Source organism: Chlorocebus sabaeus, chromosome 17 (assembly GCF_047675955.1).
Source record: "Chlorocebus sabaeus isolate Y175 chromosome 17, mChlSab1.0.hap1, whole genome shotgun sequence".
Classification (NCBI taxonomy): domain Eukaryota; kingdom Metazoa; phylum Chordata; class Mammalia; order Primates; family Cercopithecidae; genus Chlorocebus; species Chlorocebus sabaeus.
The window spans coordinates 31,842,989-31,854,928 of NC_132920.1; the positions used below are offsets into that span (position 1 = coordinate 31,842,989).

Genomic DNA, 11,940 nt, shown 5'->3' on the forward strand with positions numbered 1-11,940 from the left:
CACAACCTGTATTTCAATTTGTAAGAAATTTGCATGTACTGTGAGCTCCCCACCATCAGGAGACTGACCCTTTTGATATCATTACTAAGCCTCCGTAAATGAATGAATGAAAAATGAATGTCCCTGGAAGTGTCATTTCTTTTTCTTTATCAAATAGGGGTGGACTGGTAATCTACCAGTCTCTGAATCATCTGACTTTTAGATAAATTCAGTGAGCAATCCATCCGTACACTCTTTTCTCTGCCCTGGACACACTTCCCATGATAGAAATTCTGTCTTGTCCATCTTTTGCGCAAGTTCCTATGACATGGTTGGGCAATGAGTTGGTAAGTACCTAACAAGTTTTTTGAATGAGAGGCCTTCTTCCCTGCACTGACCCCAACCTCAAGTTTTAGCCCTGCCTTATCCCTTTGCCCCAATAAGACACCAGTCACAGCCCAGTCTAAAAGGTCAATTCTATTTTATTGGTTCTGAGAGGGAGGACTCACCCAGTGGACCCTATCCTTTTCCCTACACTCTGCCCTCCCCCCATATTGAGATTCTCTCCCAACTACTGCCTACTCAGCATTCTCTATCTAACCCTCCTTCCCCTTCTGCTCCCTATACTATCCTACCCCTGGCCAGCAGTACCCCAAGGCCAGGCCCTCAGCTGTGGGGGCGTGTGCTGAGCACCAAGCAGAGGGAGCTGAGCCCGGCGCCAGCCTTCTCCAGTTCTGAGCAGGACACAGGTACCAGGGTGACATCAGAGAGCTTCTGCAGTGCCTGCACAGGGAGGACATGGAGTGGGGAGAGGGTAGTGAGACCTCAGGCTGAGCCAGGCCACTCTTCCAGCCAGCTCAGAGTGGCCCCACCCAGGCTTCTAGAGAAAGTACCCTTCCTCCCACTAGGAAAGCCTGAAACTCTTTTCTCTGATGGTGCTTGGTGTTGGAGTTCCTGCCCTCCCTCACCTCCTGGCTGTTGGGCAGATCCCCACCTCCACGGTGCAGGAGGAAAGGAGGCACACCAGGCAACCCAGGACGAAGAAAGAGACAGTCAGCAGCTGCGTCATCTGGGAGGGTCAGGGAAGCATATGGGTGATCAGTCAGCACTGCCATTGCCTGGAGGAAAAAGGAAGTGTTGCAGTCTCAGAACCTCTCCACAGCTGAGTCCGCCTGCTTCACCACCACTAAGGGCTAGGGAAAGACCGACATTTGTGCATAATAATGACAGCAAGCACATAGAGCTTACTGTATGTCAGACACTAAGTACTTTAGTTACCTTTGCTAATTTCCACCTTGCAATCACATGCAGTTATTTTCAACCCCCTACCTTCCCCAGCCCCTCCCCTTATCTGTCCTATCCATCCTTAGAGTAACAGTTTAGGTGCCAACTTTGGGGTTTCCTGAAACTCCGGAAGAGCAAATTAATCACCCCTGTTCCTAGTCCCACTGTTGTAACTTCTTATTTACTCGTGTGTTCTTTCATATAAGATGGACAGCCCAATGAGGGCAGGGGTTGGGGCTAATTTCCTAAGCCTCCCAGCTCCCTGCCTCCCGGGCCCAGAACCGCGCCCACTGTCGTTGGCCCCGCCCCCTCCTCACCCGGACAGCCTTTTGGGCAGCTTCGCTGCTGCCTGCCACAACAGTGCGAGGTCCCCCCATGCCGCAGAGACCACGCAGGTGTGAGGGACCCGAGACTGGCACAGTGGAGACGGCGAAGTCCTAGGGAGAGCGAGGGGAGGTTTTCAGGGGCGCGGGAGGGGTGATGGGATATCCTCAAACATAGGCTGCTCTGTGCCTCTCATTTCCCCAGCGGGCTCCCGGGCCTTTCTGAGCCCCCACCTGCACCCCGCTCCCTCCCTAGGCGGGTCCCGCTCCGCACCCGGAACGTATCCGCCACGATCTCAGCTCCTCGGTGATTGGTCCATTTGGAGAGGCCTACGAAAAACTCCCGGCCTGAGTCCGGGAGGCCGCGGAGGTTTGAGGGCGGGAATGAGTTGGAAACAAGGCTCGAGACGGCCGAGTCTCCCAAACTCTACTTCCCTGTGCCAAGACCCAGCTGGTGCCGCCCACCAGACTCACCGGTGAAGAGAACGTCAGTGCCATCCAGCGTCGCGTTCTCGTCTCCTATTTCCACAATTCGGAGCCCCAGGTCTTGCAGGGCTTTGCGGACTCCATCGACCTTAGGATAGGAGAAGAGGGCACGGAGCTGTGACACCCCCGTCCCCAATTCTTCCCCAAAGCCCCGACATCCAGCTCCTCCTGCCCTTCCCCATACCACACACTCGCCGTGGCGCTCACCTCTGGCCTACGAGCGGAGCTCCAGGGTCGCGTGATTAGGGCCGTGTCCCCTTGGATCACGGCCGTGTCGCCAAGCAGCGGTCCCAGCGGCAACGACTCCTCAGGTGGCAGTTCTAGCAGCTGTAGCCCCAGTCGCTGCCTCAGTTTACCTCCCAACACCCCGTGCTCCCTTTGGGCTTTGGCCAGATCCAGAGCCGGAAGGCCAGCCCCCGCATCTTCCCCCGACGCCAGGCTCTCTGGGACTCCCCGGATCAGGGCATGGGAGCAGCGGCCCAGCCCCTCCCCCGGCGTCCCCATCCCATCCACACAGAAGCCCCCTCCAACCGCTCGAATTTCTTAGTTTTCTTGTTTCTTCACCTGTCTGGGAGAAGAAACAGAAAAGGAAGAGACAGAGAAAGACACATGCAGACAAGGGCGTTGGGGGTGGTTAAGAGCGCCCAGGTCTTCCTCCTGCCATCTCTGGGCGTCCCTCCCACTCCGCCCCACCCCCTCCAGACCTTCTGTTCCTGTCGACCCCACTCTACCCAGCACCCTCAGGGGTCAGATTCTTTAAGAGGAGCCTGAGGAACAAGGCTAGGGTGTCTAATCTCCAAAACACCTGTTGCCCCTGCTCGGGGGCTTCGTGAGGTCCCTGTCGGGCGCCCCTCTTGGCAGCCACTAGGATGCGCTCACTCCCCAAAAATGCAGCAGCCCCGCCCCCTTAACCCTCAGCTGCTCGCTACGGTAGGGACTTGAAGTCCGGCCCGGGACCCGCAGGGGTTATGGGACAGAAGGAGAAAGCTGGAGAGTCAAGGGCTGGGGGATGGAAGTCTTGAATACCCGAAAGAGAAGGGAAAAAAGGTGGGTAGGAAGGGAGGAGTTCCAGCCTAAGGAGTTAAGCATCCTCTCTCCGCCCTGGCCGGTCACGCTGCCCCTAGCAAGACCTAGTATAAACCGGACTGAGTCCCAAAGGACTGGGAGAGGTCTAAAACGAAATGCGAGGGGCGGGGAAACAGGGGGCGTGGTTCCGGGGCGCTGGCGCTACTCCCGGCTCCAGGGCCGGGTTCCCCGTCTGTGTCCCAAAGTCCACCCCGCCTAGCTCCGCGCCCAAATGCCGGCTCCCCATACTTTGTCCGGTGCAGGCATGGGCCCGGCACCCCCAAACTCCGGCCCCCATACGGTTCAGGGCCTCCCACCCAAGACTCACCTCCAGCGGCCACCCCCACTCCTGTCGCGCTGTGATCTCGGCTGGGGCCCCACCCCCCGAGGACAGAGTTGGTGGAGAAGGGAGTCCCCGTCTTCAAGCCTCAGGGACTGGGAGCTCTGGCTTTTAGGGGGTCCTTGGGTAGGCGAGCTCATATACTACGATGGGGCGGGGGCGCGACGGTCTGGCGGCTCCGGGGCATTGTCTAAGCGGGACGGGGCGGGGCTTCTTTGGGCCACGCCCATTCCGCCCTGCTAAGCCGCGCCCACTACATCCAGACTGCGTCCCCCTTGCCAGAAATCGGCGCCGCCCAGCCAGCGCTGCCCAGGCCCACCCAGATCTGGCCGGCCCTAGTGTCGGGGCTGCAAATGCTTTGTAGACCTCACAACAGCGCAACGGCGGACCGGCACGAAAAATAGCCCCCACCACAAACATTTCCCTTCTCAATTCCTGGCTTCTGCCCTGAGCTCAAGATCACTGACCCACCCCTCATTCCATATCACCCACACTTCAAACCCCCATTGCGTAAAAACACTTGATTTTTATTCTGTATTTTATTACTGAAATATGTTGTTCTACCCATCCCACCCCACAATAAAAATCTCACTCAGGCCCCCCATTTCTTTCCCTCATCCCCTCTTCCACCACACCATCCCGGAACAAGTGATCCAGGATTCCCTGACCACTGGCCATTTTGGAGTGTGTCCATTGGGTAGCAATGTGGAAACCACCAGGGCCTTTGTGAAGAAAATGGAGGAGGTTGAGGGAGTCCCAGGAGGGGCTTATTTGAGGGCCTTGGCCACTTGCTCATAGGCGAGCTCGATCTCCTCATCATCTGGACAGGTGGAAGCGAATTCTTCCCGCGCGTAGGCATTGCTCAAGTACCGATGCACTCCCCGGAAGACCTCGGGGATGGTGAATCCCCGGTACTTCTTACACACCACCTGAGGATGGGGAGAGGAGAGGGACCAACATGTTAGCCCCAGGGAAGCCACCTTGGCTGCTACGCTGGCCTTTCCCTTCTCCCCAGGCTGACATGATAAAACCAGCTCAACTCCTTACTGTCTTGTACCGTCGTTAGCCCTCCTTTTCACTTACTGAAATCCTGGCTTTTAATAACCAGCCATTTTTCCTGAGTTTTTAAAACCTGAGATACAATTTACATATCATAAAATTCTCCTCTTGAATTTCCACAGTGACTTTTTTCCCCCATACCACTTCAGGCACTGACACAGTGACTTTTGTCCTTATTTTTCATCAGACTTTTTTTTTTGAGATGGAGTCTTGCTCTGTCACCCAGGCTGGAGTGCAATGGCATGATCTTGGCTCACTGCAACCTCCGCCTTTGAGGTTTAAGTGATTCTCCTGCCTCAGCCTCCCAAATAGCTGTGATTACAGGTGCCCACTGCGGATAATTTTTTTAATTTTAGTAGAGGTGGGGTTTCACCATGTTGGCCAGGCCGGTCTCAAACTCCTAACCTCAGGTGATCCACCAGCCTTGGCCTCCCAAAGTGTTGGGATTATAGGCGTGAGCCACTGTGCCTAGCCCATCTGACTTCATCATATATTCTTAACTTTCATGTGAATATTTTATTGTCTCAGATTTCAACCCTTTGAGAGCAAGGCCCAGTCACCATACGCTTGTGTATCTTTCAATGCTTAGTACACGGATGTTCACTACATAGTTGTGTGGCAGACTGACGTCAGGCCCATGTTGCACAAACTAAACCATAGCTTTGAGGCTATGACAAAAACATGGGAACCAGCAGTTTTGATCTTCCACAAGAGGAAGTGAAGACTGAAGCTATAAAGAAAGTTAAAGCTTTGACTTTAGGAAAAGCCTGCTCTATCTAATCTGGGAATTTGGCAGTGATACCGAGACAGGAAGAGCATTCTTCAAAAGTAATACTGGGATGTATTCCTCTTTGGTAGTCTGTTTGCACCCACTACTTATATCATGGAATATAATTATCTCAAGCAGTGGTCTTGCCAGCAATGACTGCTGCAAAGGACTGGGGTGGGGTCTGCCATTGGTAGCAATTTATGAAAACCACAATAAGAAAGAAGCCATCTTCAGAGTGGTTGTTAGGGGAAGCCCGCGTGGGAGCTCCTTAAAGGGCCATCCCAGTGGTCATCCTCTCCTCCCGCAATAACCACACACCTGTACTATGTGTAACTTTGGCAACAGGTTGCAGTCAGCCAGGGTGAGCTCGTTGCCATCCAGAAACTTCCTCTGAGAGACACCTTCATCTTCAGCACTGGTTTCATCCACTTCTTCTGGGAGGGGGGATGTTAAGTAATTGTCTAAAACCTTCAGGGCTTTCAGGAGTCCCTTCTCCAGATCTGTGCAAGAGAGGGAATTGATTAGAACTTCAGGAAAAGATTGACATAGTCTGAAAAGGCCCGTTGGGGGTAGATACTAATGGTGAGTCCAAAATAATAATAGCTAACACTCATTTACTTTTCTATGTGTTATTCTAAACACTTTACATTTTATTTTACTTTATATTATTTTATTTTAGATGGAGTCTTGATCCGTTGCCCAGGCTGGAGTGCAGTGGCATGATCCCGGCTCACTGCAGCCTCTGCCTCCCAGATTCAAATGATTCTCCTGCCTCAGCCTCCTGAGTAGCTGGGATTACAGGTGCCTGCCACCACACCTGGCTAATTTTTGTATTTTTTTTTAGTAGAGCCCAGTCATGTTGGCCAGGCTGGTCTCCAATTCCTAACCTCAGGTGATCCGCTCACCTCGGCCTCCCAAAGTGAGCACTTTACATTTTAAAAACTCATTTATATCACCAGGTGCAGTTGCTCACGCCTGTAATCCCAGAACTTTGGGAGGCCGAGGCAGATGGATCACCTGAGGTCAGGAGTTCAAGACCAGCCTGGCCAACATGGTGAAACCCCGTCTCTACTAAAAATACAAAAATTAACTGGGCGTGGTGACGCATGTCTGTAATCCCAGCTACTCAGGAGGCTGAGGTAGGAGAATAGCTTGAACCCGGCAGGTGTAGGTTGCAGTGAGGTGACTGAGCCACTGCACTCCAGCCTGGACGACAGAGTGAGACTCTGTCTCCAAAAAAAAAACAAAACAAAAAACTTATTTATATGAAATTGTTATCCTAATTTTGTGGATCTGGAAATGGATTTAGAGGTGAAATGATTGCTCAAAACTATACAGCTAGTTGGATTTGTACTCAGGCAATCTGGATCTAAAGTGATGATTGTTCTTAAGCATAATCCTATTCTGCCAGAACACAGGCCAGCAGACAACTAATGTCCCCAGTGGAGCAAAAGAGGCTAGGGAACAAATGAGAAAGGCTTAAAAGTCCTGGCCAATAAAAATGCAGGGAAATACAGAGGTAAAACAAAAATGGGAAGCTGGGGGAAATTTACCAACATCTGCTTCATCTCCCTGATATCGGAACTTCCAGGTGCCCCTAATGTCTCCTACCCGCTGGGTCCTCTCTATTCATCCCAGGACCCAGGCCTCTGACCCACAGGACTCACTATCATTGAGTGCTGGGTTTGAATTCTTGATGTAGGCAGAAAATTTGGCAAATATGTCCAGTCCAGCAGTGTTGGACTCAGGGTTCAGAGCTGCCAGCTTGGGGTACCTGAAAGCCAATGGGAAAAATGAGGTAAGATGTCTTCCTGGGAGGAACCTCAGCTAGCTCCCCTGCCCCAGCCCCACCACCATCTCTGTTTTCCGTTTCTGCTACCTGTCTGTTTCCTAGAATCTCCCTGCTCCACCTCTCCACTTTCTGAGTGCCACTATACCTGGGAGGGCACAGCACTGCCTCCAGAAATTCCTCAATCTTGTTGGTGTCTGTGTGCACTTCAGTGCCATACAGCAGGAATGGGAGCTGCCCTCCTGGGCACAGCTTCTGCACTGTCTCGGTCCGCCTGGAGAAAGGATTAGGCATCAGGACTGGAAATGAGGGTCAGGGAGAACCAGAAAGGGGGAATGGAGGACGTGGGATAAGAAAGGGACTCCAGGAGGAGGGCAAAAATGTTCACGACAGAAGGACTCGCGTGCGTGAGTGTGTGTTTGCACACATGTGTACACAAGGGGTGTTTCAAGGAACAGAAGCAGGCCTACCTTTTGGTGTCAACGGTGGTAACATTGAAGGTGACTCCCTTGAGCCACAGTACCATGAACAGTCTCTGGGAGAACGGGCAGTTCCCAATCTTGGCCCCATCACTGCCAGCCTGAAAAGCAACTCCAACCCAAGGTTATGCCTGGTGCACCCCACCAATCCCTAGGCCAGTCTCTGCATTCCCACTCCCAGACCAGCTGTTTTCTGCCTAGTCATGACACATACACTGTCCCCTCACTATGGGCTCTTCGCCCTTGGGCCTGGGTCAAACCTAAGGCAGATCAATGGGAAATTTTTTTGCAAAGGCAGGCTTCTGGTTCCCCAGAGACTGAGGACAGGTGGGAGGTAAGTAAAGGGAGGAGGTCCTGGAGAACTTGGGAGGATCTGAATCCTAGAAAGGGAAGGGTGTGGAACTTCAGTAAGGCCAGAGTTGTAGGCTAGAAGCCTGGATTTCTGGGTTCCTGAAGGCAGTAGAGTCTGAAGACAGGAGAGGTGGGGTGGGGTCTGGGAGCCAGAGCTTCGGTTCTCTAAACCTCCAACCCAAGCTGTCTTTGGCAGCTGGGTGGGGAGTCTAGTCAAGGGGCCCTGAGCCTTGCCCTAGAGATATGGAGGGCCCTACAGAGAGGGGCTGCCCTCTAATTAGCAAGTAGTGACCTCATTGGCCCAAGGGACACCTCCCCCTAAGGTGAGGGTGATTCATCTCTCTGTCTCCAGCTTCCTTCCTGTCAAGGATGTGGGGGAAGGGACCATGAGGATGAGGCCTGGGCAGCTAAGGCTACCCCCTAACCCGCTGCCAGGGTCTCCCAGCACGAGTCCTCTGACTGCTATAACTATCCTCTCACAGGACACAGGGCCGGAATCTCCTCGCGGGAATCTCTGCGGCACAGCCTCACCCAGGAGTAAAAATAGCCCCAGAGGCGAATGTGAGAGTGAGGTGGGGACCACACCTAAGGGGGTGGACCCAAGCACACTCTGACTTCCCCCGGCCCAGGAAGAGGGAATGGCTGCCCGAGAAACCCAAGCAGAAGGGAGAGGGAGACACAGGCAGAGACACACAAAGATGAGAGAAACAAAAGCGGGGAAGGGGAAAGAAAGGCGGCAGGAAAGTGGAGGGTGGGGAGACATGCGTGCCAACAGAGAGACACAAACAGAGCAGAGAGAAGAGGACGCTGTTACAGAAGGGAGAGAGGGGCACAGACAGGACGTCCCCAGACTGGAGAAAGAATGCAGCAGCGGTAGGGAGGGGACCGGCCGCTGGAATCAGAGGGGAGCTGGGCAACACCGAGAAGCCTGCTGCCTGCAGTTTTGCAACCCAAATGCCATACGACCATCTCTCCTCACCCACACCCGCAGAGAGAGGAGAGAGTTGGGGCAAGTCTTCTACTTCTCCAACCCCCAGATCCCAAAATGCCCTAACTGAGCTCTCTTCCTCCATCTGATCTCTCTCCCGCCCATCCTTGTGGTAGCTACTTACGTCTTCTTGCCACCTCCCCTTCTCTCCCTTTCCCCAGTCCTGCGGATATTCGATGCCACCCCATCACCTCTCCAGCTCTGCTTTTCGAACTCTGATCCCAGTCTCCTGTTTTGTTCCACCCCCTCAAAGCTTCCCAATTTACTCACTCTCACTCTCAGGCCTCTCTCAACACACACAATCTTCCCTGAAATGTCTCCAGCCAGACACACACACACCCCTCCCCTGCTACACTACTCACCCTCAGATCTTGTAGGGACACATGTCCTAACTGAGGTTCCCCTCTGTCCCTTCTAAACCCTGCTGGGCCCACTGTCCCTTCACCAGCTCGCTCCCTACCCCACCCCAGTCTCACTTTTGGGAATTCTCCTTTTTCGCTACTTCCCCTCCTTTAGGCTGCTGGAAACTTGCACTTTTACAAACTTTTCAGGGTTGATCCTAGAACTCTCATTACTTGCTAACAAGTTAACGTCTTCCCCTCTCAAAACCACCCCTCAACCAAAGAGGGCACGTGGGATTGGGGGTGGGAGCCAAGGAGGGAAGGGATTGGGGAGTTAAGGCTGGACCGAGGGAAACGTGGGAGGAATTTGGGTGGCTGAGGAGAGAAGCGTTCTTACCTTCACGAACAATTCGACCTGCGGTTGTTCTTCAGCCATGGTTGCGTCGGGGACCAGGAAGTGGCCGTCGCTGGGGGAACTGGGAGGGGCTGGGGCCAGGGAAGGCGGGTCTCACACTCAGGGATTCTCTCCCCTAGACCCAGGGCTGTCCCTTCAGTGCAACACAAGCTCAATCAGACCCTATTTGCTCCCAAACTCGGCCTCCCCACCAGCCCAACGCACCCCACACCCAGCTCCTCCAGCTCGGTCCCCTCCCGGGCTGGATCAGAGAGCCGCTGACTCACCGACCGGCCCCGCCCTGAACCTGGGGAGGGGACTGGAGGGGGGCGGGACTCGACGATGTAGGGAGTGGGTCCGGAAGGGGAATCCTCAGATCTCCCACAGGATGGGGATGGGGGTGTTAAGGAGGAGTCCTGAAAACCTCCTTGTTTGTCCGACTTCTCCTGAACACAAGACTCTTTTCTGCCTCAGTTTCCCTGCTTCATTAATCTGAGTACAACCCAACTGACCCTCATATAAAAAACTTGACACTAGCAGCTTAGGCATACCCGTGAAGATCCAGGGATGCGGCCTTCGAATGGAAAGGTGGTCGTTTAATCCTTCTGCATTTCTTCCAGACTCCAGTCCAAATTCTGGGTTGCTGGGACTGTGGTCTGAGAGAAGAACTCGGAAGTGGAAGGCTGGGACTGCAGATAGGAACCGTTAGTCATGCAGCCTGGGATTAGGGAAGGGGTGACGCCAGCACTTCCTGAGCTGCCCAGACTGGTGTCTCAGTAGGTCCTGTGCCCCCCACAGTCTACTGTCTCCAGGCCCAGCTCAGCACTAAGATTTGCAGTCCTTGTGGCCTAGACTTGGGATTGGGTATAGAAAGTAGAGTTAGCGGCCGGGCGAGGTGGCTCACACCTGTAATCCCAGCAGTTTAGGAGGCCGAAGGGGGTGGATCACCTAATGTCAGGGAGTTCGAGACCAGCCTGGCCAACATGGTGAAACCCCATCTCTACTAAAAATACAAAAACTTGTCAGGCGTGGTGGTGAGTGCCTGTAATCCCAGCTACTCGAGAAGGCGGAGGCGGGAGAATCACTTGAACCCAGGAGGTGAAGGTTGCAGTGAGCCGAGATGGTGCCATTGCACTCCAGCCTGGGCAATAAGAGTGAAACTCTGTCTAAAAAAAAAAAAGAAGAAGAAAAGAAAAAGAAAATAGAGTTAGGGATAGGAAGGGAGATGACCAAGTCTTTTGCAAACGAAACAAAAAGCTGAGGCAAGAGGCTTTGTTGCAGGGAGAGGTCTATTCCTGTAGCTTGGCGAGCTTTGTGCTTCCACTTATGCTTCCTATTGGGGCCCCTTCCTGTGCCCTTTGTCCTCTTCTCACTGACAGGTTGCCTTGGAGATGGGGCAGAGGGGTGGGATTATCATGGCCCTGAGACAGAGCTGCCCCGATCCTGAAGTATGTGTATAGGGGGTGGGGTAGGGGTGTTGTTAGATGGTCCTGTCATGGGCATAAAGAAAGATCAGACAGAATAGTGGGAGTGGAGTCCTTGGGAACACCTAAATAAATAAGTGGGAAGGACACAGGAGGAGCAGCTCTCTCCCCAGTAACCTTGATTTCTATTAAACCTTTTATGACCTGCTGAAAAAATAAACTCAGAATTCCAGCCTCCATATCCTGAATTTCTCTCCTGTCCAACCATCCCTTTTCTATCCTGCTCTTCACCCTCTGTCCAACAAAAGACCTGGTTTTCAGTTCCAGAAAACCATGGTAGAGTGCAAGAACACAGAAGCAAAACAGGGCTTGAAACTTAAAGAAAAGGAGAGACTTGGGGGAGGAGTGGGGTGGAATGACGTGATGTGCTGCTGGAAACCAGCAGTTGGTAGTTTCCTCTTGTGCTTCCTCTTCTGTGGGTTTTCTCCTGCCTGTGGGAGGGCCTTTTTCTCTCCTCCCGACAGAAAGGCTATCTTTGGTGTCTGTTCCCTTGAACTGTAACATCCTATAAGGATATGATTCCATGACTATATGTGTGTGAATTCCCTCTATGGTGACCCTCAAAATCTGCACACAGGACCCCTTCCCACTGAGGGGAGGGGATCAAAGCAACTCTACTTCTCAGGGTCCTCTTCTGTTCCAACTGATCTGTGTCCAAGAGAAGCCTTAAGTAAATGGGGCCAGCTTGAAGATCAGACAGGTTTGGCAGCCTCTCCGCTGCCTCTCTTTTCTCTCCTACAGCTGCCTTGATATCAATAATGACTTTGGCTGGCTGGCATGACTACCCACCGGGTACCGTGCCTTAATTT

At 53.1% G+C, this 11,940-nt stretch overlaps 2 protein-coding genes across 5 annotated transcripts; both read right to left on the reverse strand.

Moving 5' to 3' along the window:
• Nucleotides 1-443: 443 nt before the first annotated feature.
• Nucleotides 444-3,688, reverse strand: DDAH2 (DDAH family member 2, ADMA-independent). 3 transcript variants are annotated; one of them, XM_007973106.3, is made up of 7 exons: nt 3,466-3,688; nt 2,280-2,640; nt 2,061-2,160; nt 1,861-1,934; nt 1,581-1,700; nt 948-1,097; nt 444-762 (listed from the first exon to the last, which is right to left on the reverse strand). In XM_007973106.3, the coding sequence occupies exons 2-7, from the start codon at nt 2,574-2,576 to the stop codon at nt 646-648; spliced, it is 858 nt and encodes a 285-aa protein (XP_007971297.2). In that variant the 5' UTR covers nt 2,577-2,640; nt 3,466-3,688; the 3' UTR covers nt 444-645. The 3 variants fall into 3 exon arrangements, with proteins under 3 accessions (XP_007971297.2, XP_007971299.2, XP_007971300.2); XM_007973108.3 differs by lacking the exon at nt 3,466-3,688 and adding an exon at nt 2,777-3,342; XM_007973109.3 differs by lacking the exon at nt 3,466-3,688 and having other exon boundaries at nt 974-1,097; nt 2,280-3,360.
• A 295-nt stretch (nt 3,689-3,983) lies between these two features.
• Nucleotides 3,984-10,335, reverse strand: CLIC1 (chloride intracellular channel 1). Of its 2 annotated transcripts, none has more exons than XM_007973103.3 (7): nt 10,199-10,335; nt 9,651-9,739; nt 7,565-7,674; nt 7,243-7,368; nt 6,973-7,079; nt 5,624-5,805; nt 3,984-4,406 (listed from the first exon to the last, which is right to left on the reverse strand). In XM_007973103.3, the coding sequence occupies exons 2-7, from the start codon at nt 9,687-9,689 to the stop codon at nt 4,245-4,247; spliced, it is 726 nt and encodes a 241-aa protein (XP_007971294.1). In that variant the 5' UTR covers nt 9,690-9,739; nt 10,199-10,335; the 3' UTR covers nt 3,984-4,244. The 2 variants fall into 2 exon arrangements, with proteins under 2 accessions (XP_007971294.1, XP_007971295.1); XM_007973104.3 differs by lacking the exon at nt 10,199-10,335 and adding an exon at nt 9,873-9,921.
• Between the last annotated feature and the right edge of the window lie 1,605 nt (nt 10,336-11,940).